The sequence below is a fragment of the Mauremys reevesii genome, linkage group 11 (genome assembly GCF_016161935.1).
Source record: "Mauremys reevesii isolate NIE-2019 linkage group 11, ASM1616193v1, whole genome shotgun sequence".
Taxonomy (NCBI): Eukaryota; Metazoa; Chordata; order Testudines; family Geoemydidae; genus Mauremys; species Mauremys reevesii.
Genome location: NC_052633.1, coordinates 4,672,363 through 4,689,392, shown reverse-complemented (window position 1 = coordinate 4,689,392; position 17,030 = coordinate 4,672,363). Strand labels below are relative to the sequence as shown.

Here is a 17,030-nt window from a genome sequence, read left to right as displayed (position 1 = left end):
CGAGGCTGAGGGGCAGCGGGCCCCCGGCTGCGGTGATTGAGGGGGGGCCCAGGACTGCGCGGAGCTTTGATAAGCGCATCCTGGCCCAGCCTAAGAAGGGGGAGGACATGGATGACTTCCTGGATGCCTTTGAGACGGCCTGCGAGCTGCACCAGGTGGATCCTGCGGACAGGCTCCGGGTTCTCACCCCCTTACTGGACCCCAAAGGCGTGGCATTGTACCGCCAACTGGAAGGGGTGGAGAAAGGGAACTACAAACTATTCAAACAGTCCCTACTGCATCACAGGGGGCACACAGCCCGAAGGGGGGGGGGTCTCCAGGGCCCACACAGGCCAGAATGGGGGGAACATGCTGGAGCACGCTCAGGCAGCAGGGAGGGCTAACGGCTCAACTTAACTCTGGCTGGAGGCCTGTGTGCAGGACTCCACCCCGCTCCAATTCACAGCAGGGCTCCCAGAGCCCAATGGGCAGGAAGAAGACAGCCCCTAAGGCGTAACTCCCCTTCAGGCCTAGGGGTGTCAGGTGCCCAGCCTGAGACACCAAGTCTGATTCGCAGAGGGCAGGGCTCAGTGCTCTCAAATCAGACCGCTCCCAGGGGGCCAACGGGGCCTCCCAAAAATCACTCCTCCCTTTGGAAATGCAGGCCTTAGGCATGGTGAACAAGTGTGTGGTACGTACCTTGCCGTGGGTATAAACTGTTCAGCAAGGATAGGCAGGGCAGAAAAGGTGGGGGAGTTGCATTGTATGTAAGGGAGCAGTATGACTGCTCAGAGCTCCAGTATGAAACTGCAGAAAAACCTGAGTGTCTCTGGATTAAATTTAGAAGTATGAACAACAAGGGTAATGTCGTGGTGGGAGTCTGCTACAGACCACCAGACCAGGGGGATGAGGTGGACGAGGCTTTCTTCCAGCAACTAACAGAAGTTGCTAGATCACAGGCCCTGGTTCTCATGGGTGACTTTAATCACCCTGATATCTGCTGGGAGAGCAATACAGCAGTGCACAGACAATCCAGGAAGTTTCTGGAAAGTGTAGGGGCCAATTTCCTGGTGCAAGTGCTGGAGGAACCAACTTGGGGAAAAGCTCTTCTTGACCTGCTGCTCACAAACAGGGAAGAAATAGTAGAGGAAGCAATAGTGGATGGGAACATGGGAGGCAGTGACCATGAGATGGTCGAGTTCAGGATCCTGACACAAGGAAGAAAGGAGAGCAGTAGAATACGGACCCTGGACTTCAGAAAAGCAGACTTCGACTCCCTCAGGGAACTGATGGGCAAGGTCCCCTGGGAGAATAACATGACAGGGAAAGGAGTCCAGGAGAGCTGGCTGTATTTTAAAGAATCCTTATTGAGGTTGCAGGAACAAACCATCCCAATGTGTAGGAAGAAAAGTAAATATGGCAGGTGACCAGCTTGGCTTAACAGTGAAATCCTTGCTCGTCTTAAACACAAAAAAACAGCTTACAAGAAGTGGAAGATTGGACAAATAACCAGGGAGGAGTATAAAAGTATTGCTCAGGCATGCAGGAGTGAAATTAGGAAGGCCAAATCACACTTGGAGTTGCAGCTAGCCGGAGATGTTAGGAGTAACAAGAAGAGTTTCTTCAGGTATGTTAGCAACAAGAAGAAAGTCAAGGAAAGTGTGGGCCCCTTGCTGAATGAGGGAGGGAACCTAGTGACAGAGGATGTGGAGAAAGCTAGTGTACTGAATGCTTTTTTTGCCTCTGTCTTCACAGACAAGGTCAGCTCCCAGACAGCTGCACTCTGCAGCACAGCATGGGGAGCAGGTGACCAGCTTTCTGTGGAGAAAGAAGTAGTTCGGGACTATTTAGAAAAGCTGGACAAGCACAAGTCCATGGGCCCGGATGCACTGCATCCGAGGGTGCTAAAGGAGTTGGCCGATGAGATTGCAGAGTCATTGGCCATTATCTTTGAAAACTCATGGCGATCGGGGGAGGTCCCGGATGACTGGAAGAAAGCTAATGTAGTGCCCATCTTTAAAAAAGGGAAAAAGGAAGATCCAGGGAACTACAGGCCAGTCAGTCTCACCTCAGTCCCTGTAAAAATCATGGAACAGGTCATAGAATCATAGAATCTCAGGGTTGGAAGGGACCTCGGGAGGTCATCTAGTCCAACCCCCTGCTTAAAGCAGGACCAAGGAATCAATTCTGAACCACTTAAAGGAGAGGAAAGTGATCAGGAACAGTCAGCATGGATTCACCAAGGGCAAGTCATGCCTGACTAACCTAATTGCCTTCCATGATGAGATAACCAGCTCTGTGGATGAGGGGAAAGCTGTGGATGTGCTATTTCTGGACTTTAGCAAAGCTTTTGATACAGTCTCCCACAGTATTCTTGCCAGCAAGTTAAAGAAGTATGGGCTGGATGAATGGACGGTAAGGTGGATAGAAATCTGGCTAGATGGTCGGGCTCAACGGGTAGTGATCAATGGTTCCATGTCTAGTTGGCAGCCGGTATCAAGTGGAGTGCCCCAAGGGTCGGTGCTGGGGCCGGTTTTGTTCAATATCTTCATTAACGATCTGGAGGATGGTGTGGACTGCACCCTTAGCAAGTTTGCAGATGACACTAAACTGGGAGGAGTGGTTGATATGCTGGAGGGTAGGGATAGGGTACAGAGGGACCTAGACAAACTAGAAGATTGGGCCAAAAGAAATCTGATGAGGTTCAACAAGGACAAGTGCAGAGTCCTGCACTTAGGATGGAAGAATCCCATGCACTGCTACAGACTAGGTACCGAATAGCTGGGCAGCAGTTCTGCAGAAAAGGACCAGGGGGTTACGGTGGACGAAAAGCTGAATATGAGTCAACAGTGTGCCCTTGTTGCCAAGAAGGCTAATGGCATTTTGGGTTGTATAAGTAGGGGCATTTCCAGCAGATCGAGGGATGTGATCATTCCCCTCTATTCAGCACTGGTGAGGCCTCATTTGGAGTACTGTGTTTAGTTTTGGGCCCCACACTACAAGAAGGATGTGGATAAATTGGAGAGAGTCCAGCGGAGGGCAACAAAAATGATTAGGGGGCTGGAGCACATGACTTATGAGGAGAGGCTGAGGGAACTGGGATTGTTTAGCCTGCAGAAGAGAAGAATGAGGCGGGATTTGATAGCTGCTTTCAAGTACCTGAAATGGGGTTGCAAAGAGGATGGATCTAGACTGTTCTCAGTGGTAGAAGATGACAGAAAAAGGAGTTATGGTCTCAAGTTGCAGAGGGGGAGGTTTAGGTTGAACATTAGGAAAAACTTTTTCACTAGTAGGGTGGTGAAGAACTGGAATGGGTTACCTAGGGAGGTGGTGGAATCTTCTTCCTTAGAGGTTTTTATAGTCTGGCTTGACAACGCCCTGGCTGGGATGATTTAGTTGAGGATTGGTCCTGCTTTGAGCAGGGGGTTGGACTAGATGACCTCCTGAGATCCCTTAGAACCCTGAGATTCTATGATTCTATGTGGAATTCACAGGGAAAGCCTGCTCCCTGCACGACCCCAGACACTCTGCCTTTGGCTTCCCTTCCTACCTTGCCCTCCCAGCTTTCTCCTTCCTTCCCCAAAGCCCACCCCAATTCCTGCCCCACAGGGGTCCCATCAACCAAGGTTACCAGCAATGAAGAGTGTTAATGTGGTGCCTACACGGGCTGTTTGAAGCAAGCACTCCCGGGCCCCCCATAACTGTCCTGGCCACTGAGTATCAGAAATAAGACTGGCAGGTGACTCGTAGAAGAACCTTCACAGGGAGAAGATACCAGGTACCGAAGGGCGGAGAAAGGCAGAACAAGAACCAGTGGCTGGAGCCATGAGGCCCGAACTGTGAACAACGAGGACGATCAACCACCGGAATGAGCTGCCAAGGGAACTGGCAGACTCTCCATCTCTTGATGTCTTCAGCTCCCGCCTGGCTGCCTTTCTGGAGGGCACGTTGTACTGCAGCCAGACACGTCGCTGGGCTCAGTCCAGAGTAACTGGGTGACATTCTCTGGCCTGCGTTGCACAGGAGCCTGACTAAATGATCTACCAGTCCCTTGATGTGATGAATCGAGCTCTGGGTCATCACACAGACAGCAGGGCATCGGTTCCATGCAGCTCCTGTTGGGAAGGTTACTACTGCACCCATGAAGGCAGAGCCTTTCCATCTGCTAACGGGAGCTTGGATACTGCACAGAGGTAACATGCCAGCACAGGCCAGTCATACCTCAGCCCTAAGCTAAAGGAAAAGCATGGAAGAACCACGTGGCTCACTCAAGCAATACCCCCCTGAGGGAGCAGTAATGTAGCCCACAGGACGCCAACGTACAGAAGTATCAGCTGTGACAGGGAAGGCATAAGGAGGCTCAGAGGGAACCAGAATGGCCAGCAGCAAATAGGAACTTCTGTAAGTCTCAGAACCAGGAAGCTGGTGAGAGTCGCTGGCCCTGCTAGATCAGCAGGAAGCGAGCGGAACAACAAGGGAGGACAAGATGCTGAGTGGCAGGATTACTAAAGTCTTCACCACAGAGAACGAGGAGAGAGTCCCACCCTGAGCTGCTCTTTGGTAACAGACGAGGCAGCATGAGGGACGGAGGTGTCAGACAGGGGCTGCTGGGACATGGCTCAGAGCCGTCGCAGTTAGTGCCCAGGCATGGGGAAGACCCAGAAGCTTTGGTGGGACGGGGGAACAAGGGGCTGACGTGGGGATCACATCACAACAAGCCTACAGGGATCTCCAACAAAGCACTGCCAGGGGCTGCAGGGGCTGGGATTTGTGCCCAATGAGGAGATTCGGGTCCATGTGACTAGACACAGCTGGGCCATGGTGGGAAGGGTCTCCAGGCCACCGTAACGCAGGGTGAGGAGCGGGGAGGGTGCTCAGGGAGTTCATTTACCTGTCGGAGGCTCTGGACAAGCTCATCCTCCTCGGCAGTCAGGCGTGTGGCGTAGCAGTAGCTCATCGGCAGGTACACCTGGCGGCAGTGGCACCAGAGCGTGGAGGGGTGGGCTGGCATCCAGGCCGGGAGCAGCCTGTCACACAACAGAGGACATTGTCGGCAGTGTGCGGGATGGGGATGGGGGGCCGCAGGAACATGGGCACAGTTAAGGACAGGGCTTTGGGGCAGTCAGAGGGGTAATGTGCCCAGGAGACACTCGGGGCCCAGGATAGCCGCTGCCTGAGGGGTAGAGCAGCCGTTCAGGACAACGCGCAGACCCCTGACAACCGCTGCTCCGTGCTCCTGGGGTGCGGGGGAGCTGGGAGAGAAGCTGGAGCCCTTGTTTGGAGCCAGGAGACTGTCTTCTCCAGCCCGAGGAGAGCGTTCTGGGCTCTCCCAGCAACCCAGCGAGGCTGTTATCCTGGGTGGGGCCTCTGCCCACAGCCTGCAGCTGATTCCCTGTGATTCGTGTTAACGGGGTGTGGAGGGAGGCGCAGGGAATAAACAGCCTCTCCTGTGGGGAACATGCCAGTGGGCAATGCTGCCACTGGTTTCCCTGTAATCAGCCAGCTGCCTGAACTCCCTCACCTCACACTGCCCCCTGCTCCTGGCCCCACGGCCAGCTCAGGCACCAGCTGTCCCTGAGCGCTGGGGGAGTCTGCGGCAAGCCCAGTTCCAGGACGGGGACAGCCATGGCATGCCAAATGGGGAGGAACCGTGTCAGGACCCAGCACAGGAGGGAGAGCGCAACGTGTGGGTCTGGTGGCTGGCAGAGAGGGCAGGAAAGCTGGAGGTCGAGCAGGTGGGCCGAGCTTGGATGGGGGAGGGAAGGTCATCAACAGCACATCCCTCCCCCATCAGCCCACACCCCAGCGTATCCCCTCTGCTCCAGGTCCACCCAGGAATGGTGCCTGGTTTCCATGTCCGAAGCCTGCTGGCCCAGGCTGAGCGTGAGAATAGGGGACTGGTGCAGGTTGGGGATTGCTCTCAGGTCCCTGGTGTTCGGCGTCGGGCTTTCTGCTGTGTGCTGATGTGAAAATCAATACACTCTGCAGATACAGAAGAGCACCTACCACAGCTCAGGGAACAGCGTATTCATTCCCTCCCAGCTGTAAACGTTCAAGACGGCCAGCCAAAACTTCCCCCACGACGGGATTCCCACAGCACCACCTGGAGAGAGACACACAGATCTGGGCTCTGACGGCAGCCACGGGGGCCAGGGACACAGACCCTGCCACATGACATGGCATGAACAGAGGCTCCTGAATCCTGGTCTGGTTGCGTGGCAGGCCAGGGGCCCTGGAGAGCTGCAGGCCGGTGCAGCGGGTGCATGATGGGCACTGCGCCCCGACAGACACAGCCATTCAGAAACGACACCTGGGAATGGCACGTTTCCTGTGCAAGGTGCAGCCGGTGAGACCACTCAGCATTGTGTCATGGAGCCACGAAGTGAAGCTAAGCCACATGAGGGGGGCTGGAGATGACGATTTAACCCACAACCAACTGCTGAGATGGACCGGATGTTGGCAGGCTCATGAATACCCTGCCTCCCAAACGGAAGCGTTCGTAACTGGTGAAGGCAGGGCTGCCTGGGGGGGGGGCAAAGGGGGCAATTTGCCCCGGGCCCCGGGCTCCGCAGGGGCCCCCAAGAGAACAGCTGAGGCTCCCGCCTCCGCCCCTCTCCTGGAGCCGTAGCACATCAAGCGGCGTCCTCAGACAGCGCCGCAGCGTGTTTCCGGCGGGGCCTGAGCTCCGTCCCGCTCAGAGCCGCGTGGGGAGGGGGCGGGACTGGGAGCTCCGGCCTGAGCTCAGCTGCCTCTGCTCGGCGTGGAGCTCCCAGCCCCATCCCCTCCCCACGCGGCTCTGAGCGGGACGGAGCTCAGGCCCCGCCGGAGACACGCTGCGGCTGTTCAGCGAGGCGCTGAGACTCCTAGTGAGGAGGGAGCCGGGGGTAAGAGGCTGGGGCCGGGGGGGTTGGCTCAGGGGCAGGGAGTCCTGGGGACAGTCAGGGCACAGGGAGGGGGCAGAGGTTGGGGGAGCGGTCAGGGGGCAGGAAATGGGGGGGTTGGATTGTGGGTGTTCTGGGGGGGTTGGATAGGGTCAGGGCTGCCCAGAGGGGGGGAGCAAGAGGGGCAATTTGCCCCGGGCCCCACAGGGGCCCCCACGAGAGTTTTTCGGGGGCCCTGGAGTGGGGTCCTTCACTCGCTCCGGGGGGCCCGGAAAACTCTCGCAGGGCAGGGCGCAGGAGCTTCTTCGCTCCCAGTCTTCGCCGGCGGGGGGTCCTTCCGCTTCGGGGCGGAACGACCCCCCACTGGCGAATTACCGCCAAAGCTGAACCCGCCACCGATGTGCAGCCCGGTCTTCGGCGGTAATTCGGCGGCGGGGGGCCTTCCGTTCCGGGACCCACCACCGAAATGCCCCGAAGACCCACGGCGGGGGACCCCGCCGCCGCCGAATTACCGCAGAAGACTGCGCTGCACTTCGGCGGCGAGTCCCGGAACGGAAGGGCCCCCCACCGCCGAACACCCCGGGCCCCTGGAATCCTCTGGGAAGCCCTGGGTGAAGGAGCTGAGGTTTCACCATCACCCCAGAAGGTAAGTGCTGCAGGGTCCTGGCACAGCAGGATGCGGCATGGGCTGTGACATGCCACACGTGCCGCGACAGCCAGGCCAAGCTGGGAGAAGCTAAGGGTGGCAGGGCAGAAGCTAACGTGCAAACTGCACATGCTGCCATGCAGCCAAGGACAAGCCATGGCAAAGGCTCACTCCACTCAGGTCGCATGTCCCCTCGCCTACCACTCACCCCTTCGGAGCTGGGCAAGCCCTTCTCAACAGTCCCAGCCCCATGGCTGCTGGGGGGAGGACACGGTGCCAGAGAGCTCCAGCCACATGCTGACCTTTGCTGTGGAGGTTGATCCGAGCCCTCACGAGGTCCGGGTCATCTGGCCCAACCCCCAGAATCCTCAGGGACGTGTAGTTGAGCGCTGTGCCAAACACTGTCGATTTGTCTTCCACGTGCCTGCCACATACAGAGAGCGGGGAAGTCAGACGTGGCTGAGCACTTGTGCAATCAACCGAGCCTGGCTTCATTGGGGAGAACCTAAGCAGGGGGTTAAAGCTAACCAGGCAAACTAACCAAAAAGCAACCACCCTGGGCCAAGCTGCTGGGAATCGGGAACGAAATGCTCCCAGCCCCTCACTCTAGTGGTCTCCCCATGGTGAAGGGGGGCTCTGGTCACGCCACATGCCGGCCTCCCCGGCACTGCAGCTCCAGCAGTCTCACACTGAGCCATTTCCCACATGTAAGGGAGCACCAGGCCAAGCGCTGGATGCTGCGGGGGAGCTTCCGAAGCACTCGGCCATGGCCTAGCCTGTCCCCGCTGAAGCCATAGGCAAGTGCTCTCGTCAAGCCAAGGGGGACAGAGCGACAGCAACGCCGAGCACTGCAAAACCCCCACCACTGCATTGCTGTGTGATTCAGTACAGCGGCACTGCCGGAGCTGAAGTCACCCCGGAAGTGCCGATGAAGTGGGGCTTGATTTGCTAATGAAATCAGAGTGTTTCCCTCCCAGGGGCCAGCTTGGGGACTGGTGGGATTTCAGTGATTTTGTTTAATAGGTTGAGGCAAGACCCGCTGAAAATGAGCCAGTTTTGAACATTCTGCCTTGTTTCCTAGTGCTCCTCTGGGTCCCCCTCCCCTCCGCTGGAATAGGGAAACCTGCCTAGAGAATGGCAGAGAGCTGGCAGTGCAGGCGTACGTCTCTACCGTGATTCTTTCCCTTTCACCCAGGCCTCTGATCACAGACCCGCCTCCTAGAGACGGGAAAGACATTCTTCTGCAGCGAAGCTGTCACGGGGTCCCCGGGCGATGCTCTGGAACTGCTCCCCACCAAGCCAGGCAGAACTCTCGGGAGCCTCCTCTCCCTCGGAGCAGACTGTTTTCAGGGCAAGAAGCTCACACGGCTTCAGCTCCTGGGTCTCTCCTTGGAGCATTCAGCATCCTCTGCCCCTCCGTGCGCTTCCCACAGCAAGTCCACCCAGGCGGGGTCCTGGGGAAGTCACAGGGTCCTGCCCCCCCCACTTTGCAGTCAGACGTGACTCTCAGCCAGCCAGTCAAACAGAGGTTTATTCGATGACAGGAACACAGGCTAAAACAGAGCTTGTGAACGGGACCCCTCGGCCGGGTCCATTCTGGGGGGCAGTGAGCCAGACCCCCACGTCTGCACTTCACTCCAAGTGCCCAGCCAGCTCCAGACTGACACCCCCTCCAGCCCCTCCTTTCTAGCCTTTGTCTCTTTCCCGGGCCAGGAGGTCACCTGATCTCTTTGTCTCCAACACCTGCAGTTGGCACCTTTGCAGAGGAGGGGCCCAGGCCATCGGTTGCTAGGAGACAGAGTGTCAGGCATTTATGTGCACTGGCCCTTTGCTCTGCAGCAACCATACACCCTAATTCCACCACCTAGATACTTAAGAACTGCGTAAGGGACACTGAGGCACCAACACAGTATTCAGAGAAAACATTAAGAACATTCCCAGTTTGTCACAGAAGCCAGGACAGAGTGCACGTAACAGCCAGAACGCCTCTGCAGAGCGGCCCCTGACACCACCCCTGCAATGTTCCTGTCAGTCCATCCCTGCCTGCTGGAAAGATCCCCTGTCATGGAGTGTAGGGGAGTCAGGCCCTGCACCCCTGGGCTCCCTGCCGATTCACCATGACTCTCAGCCAGCCAGTAAAGCAGAAGGTTTATTTAGACGACAGGAATACAGTCCAACACAGGTCTTGCAGGCACAGATAACAGGATCCCCCCTGTTAGGTCCATCTTGGGGCCCCATAACCCCCATCGGGGATCAGACACCTCTCTCTCTGCTTCCCCTCTTTTCCCCAGCCAGCTCCAGTCTGCCCAACCCCCTCCGGCCCCTCCTCTCTGCTCAGCTTCTTTCCCGGGCCAGGAGGTCACCTGACCCCTTTGTCTCCAACACCTTTAGATGCACCTTTGCAGGGGAGGTGCTCAGGCCATCAGTTGCTAGGAGACAGAGTGTCAGGCATTCGGCCTTCTGCTTTGCAAGATACTTAGAGGCCTGCACCCAGCATTCCCAGCCCCCAATACGAACAGACCCACTTGGTCACATCCCCTCACCCTTGTTTCTGTGCCCTCCTTCTCCGAGTGTATTTAATGACCAGCCAGCCCACCCCACTAACATACCTGGAGCTGCTACAGCTGCTCTGTGCCCCCCAGGAATGCCAGGACCCGGGGAGGGCTACTTAGGGGAAGCACAAAGCAGGTGGAGCAGGACCTAATGCCTGGCAATAACGTCCGAGATATAAGGCCTTATGACAGCAGATAACAAGGCGCGAGGCAGACATCTCAGGAATGGAACTGACTTTTGTGCTTGCAAGGGGCTTCTGAGATTGTTATACTGTTTTCACTGGCTGTGTTGTGCAGGGACAGACAGAGAGGAACATTCCTCTGGTCAACTGGGTCCGGAACGCACAACCCGCCCAGTGCGGCAGCAATAAGGAGAAAGGAGCTTCTCTGCTACTCACAAGCCCCAGCCTCCGTCCGGGAGCTGCACCGAGCGCAGGTAACGCACCATCTCCCTCCTGTAACCTTCTGGCAGTGGAATCTTGGCAACGTGGCAGGCGATCAGGAAACCTGTTGGACAAAACAGTCCACTCTTCAGGCCAAACCACCCCCCGATTTCAGCCACAGGGACACTCTCGTTGGTTCAGAGAAGCATGTGTCCTCTTCATGGTCAGCACAGGACATGAGAAATCACTGTAGCTAGGAGTCCCAAGTACGCACTGCACGTGTAGCTAACAGGGGGCAGCTACAGCCCCAGGCTAAGTGGCTCCAAGGTCGTCGTCTGCAGGAACCCAAAAGTGTCGTCAGGGCCGTCCAGACAGAATGTACATCAGACTGTAACAACCACATGACCTTCCCTAGCATCCCCGGCTTCAGCCCCCGCGATGGAACAGGCTGTTGGGGTCAGACTGCACCAAAGGACCCCGCCCCCGTTCAGCGAAACCAGACGGGGGATTTAACTGGCTGGGTAGTTCTTGGTGCCTCACAACAGACACCAGCTCATTATTAAAGACACGTTCCCTGGGGATTAACTGTAGTGCAATGCAGCCGGGGCATTTCCTAGGTCACTGTTTGGGGAAACGATTGGCCAGTAAGGTTCAGCACCCTGTGTTCTGGAGAATGACAAGACACTGCCCTGCCCAGGCCGGCGACAGCGCCCGACCCTGAATCATCCCCAGACGGCTAAGCAAAGACCCCACAGACCCTGGCCACGCTGTCGGACCCTGCTTGGCACCCGCTATCCCATCCCTACGCAGGTAACTCTGTGGGGAGGTGCTGCCGCTCAGAGCACATGGTGCAGCCATTTCATCCACCGTACCTGGCAGCAGGAAGAGGGGCCCCCCGTAGTCACCGGCCCAGTGCCCATCCTCCGCCTGCAGGCCAGAGTAAAACTTCATCCCATTCAGCGCTGCTTCCTGGGCCGTGCGGGCCTGGGGCAAGGCCTTGAAGAACTTACTCTGCAAAGAAAGGAAGAGGAGCAGGGACAGACACAAATTGAAAGAGCAGTGCTCCAGCTCGTGCACAAAGCATGGCCAGCGGCCAAGACACCAGTACAATCAAGTGCCTTGTGCTGTGGGCAGGGCCGGTGCAAGGATGTTTTGCGCCCTGGGCGAAACTTCCACCTTGCACCCCACCCCCAAGGCTCCCCCCTCCGCCCTGAGGCACCCTCCCGCCCCAGCTCATCTCTGCTCCGCGCACGAGCACCCCGAGCACGCCGTCACTGCTTCACTTCTCCCACCTCCCAGGCTTGTGGCACCAATCAGCTTAGGCACCGCAAGCCTGGGAGGCGGGAGAAGTGAAGCAGCCACGGCGTGCTCGGGGAGGAGGCGGGGCAGGGGTGAGCTGGGGCGGGGAGTTCCCCTGCGTGCCCCCCCATTACTTGCTGCGGACGGCCGTCCCCGCACTCCCCTACCCCAGTTCCCTCCACCTAAATGCCAGTGGCCATCGGAGCGGCCAAAGATCCGGCCGCCATGGTCACTGCCGAAGAAAATGGTGCCCCCCAAATCCCAGCACCCTAAGCAACTGTCTAGGTTGTCTAAATGGTTGCACCGGCCCTGGCTGTGGGCTATGGCAGCACTGCAGTCCCACGGTGTCACGGAGTGTGGGGGGACAAGGCCCTACACCCCCGGCTTCCTGCGATTCACCAGGACTCTCAGCCAGCCAGTAAAGCAGGAACACAGTCCAGGACAGGTCTTGCAGGCACAGACAACAGGATCCCTCCCCAGTTAGGTCCATCTTGGGGCCCCAGGGGCACCACAACCCCACTGGGGGGCCAGAGCCCTGTCTGGACTCTCCTCCATTCCCCAGCCACCTCCTGAAACTTTCCCACTCCCCAGCCTTTGTTCAGCCTCCCGGGCGAAGGTGTCACCTGGCCTCTAACCCCTTCCTGGGTTCTCACCTTACATGCTCAGGCATCTTCCCTCCAGGCCAGTCTCCCATCCCCCAGTGCAGCTCATCCTCCCAGGCCAACCCTCCCCACTCAGCAGTCACAGACCACAGTAAGAACAGTCCCAGTTCCTCACACATGGGGAATCAGGGTCTGTGTACCTCCCCCATGGCCTGCACTGCACTGGCCTTTCACACAATACTTAGTAGCAACGCCAGCAACCAGACACCAAATACAGAGCATGCGTAGGGATGAAGAGGTGTGGGAGGGGAGCAGAGGAGCAGTGTGAATACAAGCAGGACGCTTGCTGCCTTGAAGCACCTTCTGAGTCATTCAGTGCATAATGCGCAGAGAGTCAGCAGGCAGGGAGGGAGCAGGGCAAACAGTCCCCTCCCCCACCCCCCTTTCTCAGGGGCCAGATTCCAGGGCTCCAGGCATGGAAGGGTCAGCGGATTCTGGTCCCAACTGGACAAGATGCCCCCTTGCAGGGAGCTGTGACACCTCCCCTCTTCCCCAGCAGCCAATACAACCAGGTTGGCATGAGGCTGTGAATTCTGCCCCTGATGCCAGCACCACGGGTGCCTGCCCTGTGGAATTAGCAAGCGTGTGAATCCCAGACAGTCACTGAGAAGAAGCCTCGCTTCAGAGACAATGATCAGCATCTGGGGGCAGGAGACAATGGCGGCAATAGGGGAATTACAGCCGGCCACACGAGCATGGGGTTCAGGTGGCTGCCCCCTTCCCAGCCTCAGCAAACTCTGCGCTGCGAGTGAAAATCAGCCACCCACCGTGTCCAAGCCTAGGCAGTGAGCCTCCAGCCCGCTCTGCTCTCGCTCACATTCCTCGCCAGCCTCCAGGTAGCGCCAACTCTGCCGCCCTTCTTCATTGCTCAGTCGCCAGCGGGTGAGGTCACTCGCAGGTTCTGTTTTATACGGGCCGCCCCTTCTCCGCAAACACCTGGAGAGACCACAGGGAACCAGACAAATCCCGGGTGCGTCACCAAGCATTGCCGGCTCTGAGCATTGGGCTGTCAGTGCCCTGGGACGCGCAGGGCCAGTGCAGACGCCTGCTGCAGCGTTAGCAATAGACATGAGAACCCAGAGAGCTCTGCACTCAGCCACGAGCTGGCTGCCAACACTTAGACTTTGCAAAATAACAAGGGGGAAGGGGCGAGTCCTCAGAGCAACAGCTGGGCCAATGTCATGTTGCTTGGCTGTGACCACTCCACACCGTGCTGTCGGAGCAAGCACCTGACAGACCCTCAACCGGTCCCATACAGGGGGCTACTTCTGACAGCGCTCCCCTTTCCTGGCACCTTCCCACCCCACGCTGTCCTCACAGCAACCAGAGCGCCAAGTTCTAGGAGAGTTTCCCATGGGCCCATGGGGACCTGTCACTGCGAAGGGGTGGCAGCTCTGTCACCTCCCTCCATGCTGGGAGCGGTGGGGCACTTCATGGATTTAAAATGTCTCATTTAACATGAATTCCTAAGAGCCCCGGCCCCTGCTGGCAGGCAGGTGCTGCACAGACCAGTTACTCCGTGGCACCGTGCTGTGCCGCATTACACAGAGCCGTACAGCTCCGAGCACAGGGGCTTGGCCTGAGTGCGGCCTCCAGGAGCCACTGGAACAGAAACAGGCTACAACTGGGATGCAGCAACAGCACTGGCCAGGGTCACACATGCACACTCACAGAGACACAGACACACTCTCGCAGAGGTACACACACAAATTCACATACACTCGTACAGAGACACAAACATGCTCATACACTCAGACACACACACACACAATCCCAGACTCAGACAGACACACTCACAGGCACACACACTCGCAAAGACGCACTCACACCCCCGCACACTCACATTTCATGCCTCACCTCGCAACTGCCCCGCAGCACCCCTCAACCTCTCACTCGCTGGCCGCTGCACGGCTCTGACTCCGGGAGCTGCAGGCTCGTGGTGCGGTGGCTCCCCAGCTCGGCAGACACGGGCCCACACGGCGCCAGCCAATCTCCAGCCCCGCCCCGCTGCTGGCTGGCAGTGTCCCGGCTCTGGCTGCTTGGCAGCAGTGACAGACCCCTCCCCAGCCACCCTGCCAGCCCCAGCACCGTCGGCACAGCCTGTGCCCTGGCAGAGAAACCCTTCCCCAGCCTGCCAGCTTCCAGGACAGCACTACCAGCCGGACAGCCACCCACCTGGGAGGGGTCCCTGGGCCCGCACTGTCCGCTGGGACCTTTGGGCTAACCAGCCAACCCACAGCACTGTCGTACCACCTCCTCTACCAGGCTCAGCAGCCCAAGCCACAGTTCACCCAGTGCTTAGAAGAGGTCATTAAATCCTTCCCCAAACAACTCCAAGAGAAACTCTACAACCTCATCCCCACGACCCTGCCACATGCGTCCCAAGAGACCCAAGCACCGGAACCCAGGCAGACCCAGCATCGTACCTGGCCATGACACTCTTACTGAAGGAGTGTCAGGACACTCAGAAACCAGGCTCAAGCCAATCACCACCCAAAGGGCAGCATCCTCCAGGACAACTGACTTTCTGCACAAACTGCACAACATTAATAACCTCCCTCAGGGTACCGTCCTCACTACCAGACAAGTCACTTCCCTATACACTGACACTGAGAGCTTCGCAGCCTGCCTCAAATATGAGACAACACTCAGATCATCCTCCCACTCCAAACACACCCATTTCATCCTCTCCCATAACCATTTTACATTCAACAACAAACCCTGGGAGTCATAGAATATCAGGGTTGGAAGGGACCTCAGGAGGTATCTAGTCCAACCCCCTGCTCCAAGCAAGGCCAATACCCAACAATTTTTTTTGCTCCAGATCCCTAAATGCCCCCTCAAAGATTGAACTCACAACCCTGGGTTTAGCAGGTCAATGCTCAAGCCACTGAGCTCTCCCTCCCCCCACTAGGATGGCTCCCTAATATGCCAGCCTCTTCATGTGCCACCTTGAGGAAGAATGTCTGGACAAATGCACCACAAAACCAATGAGAACCTGAGTGTGACGGGATCCCCAGGGTGCAACCTGGGATGGTGAGAGTGCTATGCCTCCTTAACGCACGACTCTGGGTTGTCTCTCACAATGCCGTACTGGTGACAAGCAGCAAACCCCTCCCGGTGCTGTTCCCACTCAGTACAACCCCATGTGGAGCCCCACACCCAGCCAGATTGCATGACTGCTCCCAGAGCCACTCACAAATCACACAGCAAGGCACCAGCCAAATCCCCCCAGTTCCCAGCCTTGTACCACCGGAATATACCATCGTGCACTGCTCAAGTCCCTTTCTTGAGCAATGCAAGTTTATTAATTGGTTCGTCACTTCATCAATGGAAAGTGACATACACCAGCCTTTGTAGCCAGAGCAGATTTACCAAACACTTCAGTCAAACTCCCTGGTAAGGATCAACATTAGAATAAGTCTATTGATTACATGCCTATCACAACATGTGGTGTACCTCATCCAATGCACTAAATGTCCTCATAACACCTATGTGAGTGAAACCAGACAATTGCAACTTTTTAAAATGAACTCACATAGGAAAATGATGAAAGCCAAAAACACCGTACCATCTACAGGTGAATACTTTTCACAGAGCAGTCATTCCATATTGACCTCTCAGTCCCCATCCTCAAACATCTTCAAAAGATGAGCCTGGGATCTTAAATTCATAACAGCGCTAAGCACTAAAAACCATGGTGGTAATAAAGACACCGGATTTATGGCTTATTACAACGATCTGTAACCCACTAGTCCCCCTTTTTCGCCTTGTGACCGCAGAGGTGTTAACTGGCCACTCACTCCACGGTCAGCCGCTCGCTCTGCTGTCGGCCACTCCGCCATCACTCACTCCATCACTGCCCTCTCTACAGCTACCTCTGGAATGTCTCGAGGTCCCACCACTTAACACCGCTCTCAGTGATTTCAGCAGCTAGTGGCAGTCTCTTTTACCAGAGATACTGTCCCAGAACAGAGCTAATGCTTAGACCTGCTTATCAGTGATTTCAGCTCTTCTGATCCACAACAAAGGACTCTCAATTGAGTCTTAATCAGTTCTGTCATTGAACAGTAGAGAGGGGAAGGGTCAAATAGCATCTAGGACCCTTATTCAGCAACCACACCACCATGCAGAAACATCTACTCTTACCCTTTCTCATCTCCTCTTGGCTTTGGCACCCCTAACCCCTGCTTAGTGAGTGCAGTTCAGCTGAGGGTGAGCCCCTCAATCAGCGCATGCCAAGTTCTGCTCCCCTTGATTCACACAAGGATAACAAAACCTTATGACCCTGCCCCCAATAACAAAGTGACTTGCAATCGAAAACCAGCCCAAAGTGATCATTTGGGCAAAGCAGCTCCATCACGCTGCACACCTAGACAGAGCTGGTGTGTCTATGCAAACAAGGTTAGTTCCTGACAGCTTCTCCCCCAGTCCATCATTAGACGTCAGGGGAGAGCTCATTCAGACCCTGCTGACATACCTTGTATTTAGCTGTGACATTGTGAGTACCTTTCCCAGACGTGAAGAAGAGCTGTGTGTAAGATGGAAGGCACGTCTCTCTCACCAACAGAAGTTGATCCAATAAAAGATATTCCCACACCCAGCTTGTCACTGTACAGCCAAACATC

The 17,030-nt window shown here is 56.6% G+C and overlaps 1 protein-coding gene across 1 annotated transcript in view; it reads right to left on the bottom strand.

Annotated features, from left to right (window-relative positions):
* Positions 1-13,332, bottom strand: part of LOC120374242 (lanosterol synthase-like) — a 39,392-nt gene extending 26,060 nt beyond the window's left edge. The window contains exons 1-6 of the mRNA XM_039493545.1: positions 13,170-13,332; positions 11,314-11,452; positions 10,457-10,565; positions 7,809-7,930; positions 5,986-6,082; positions 4,871-5,006 (exon numbers count right to left, since the gene is read on the bottom strand). Coding sequence (XP_039349479.1) covers positions 4,871-5,006; positions 5,986-6,082; positions 7,809-7,930; positions 10,457-10,565; positions 11,314-11,392 — 543 coding nt within the window. The 5' untranslated portion in view covers positions 11,393-11,452; positions 13,170-13,332. The remainder of the gene's footprint in view (positions 1-4,870; positions 5,007-5,985; positions 6,083-7,808; positions 7,931-10,456; positions 10,566-11,313; positions 11,453-13,169) is intronic.
* Positions 13,333-17,030: the final 3,698 nt, after the last annotated feature.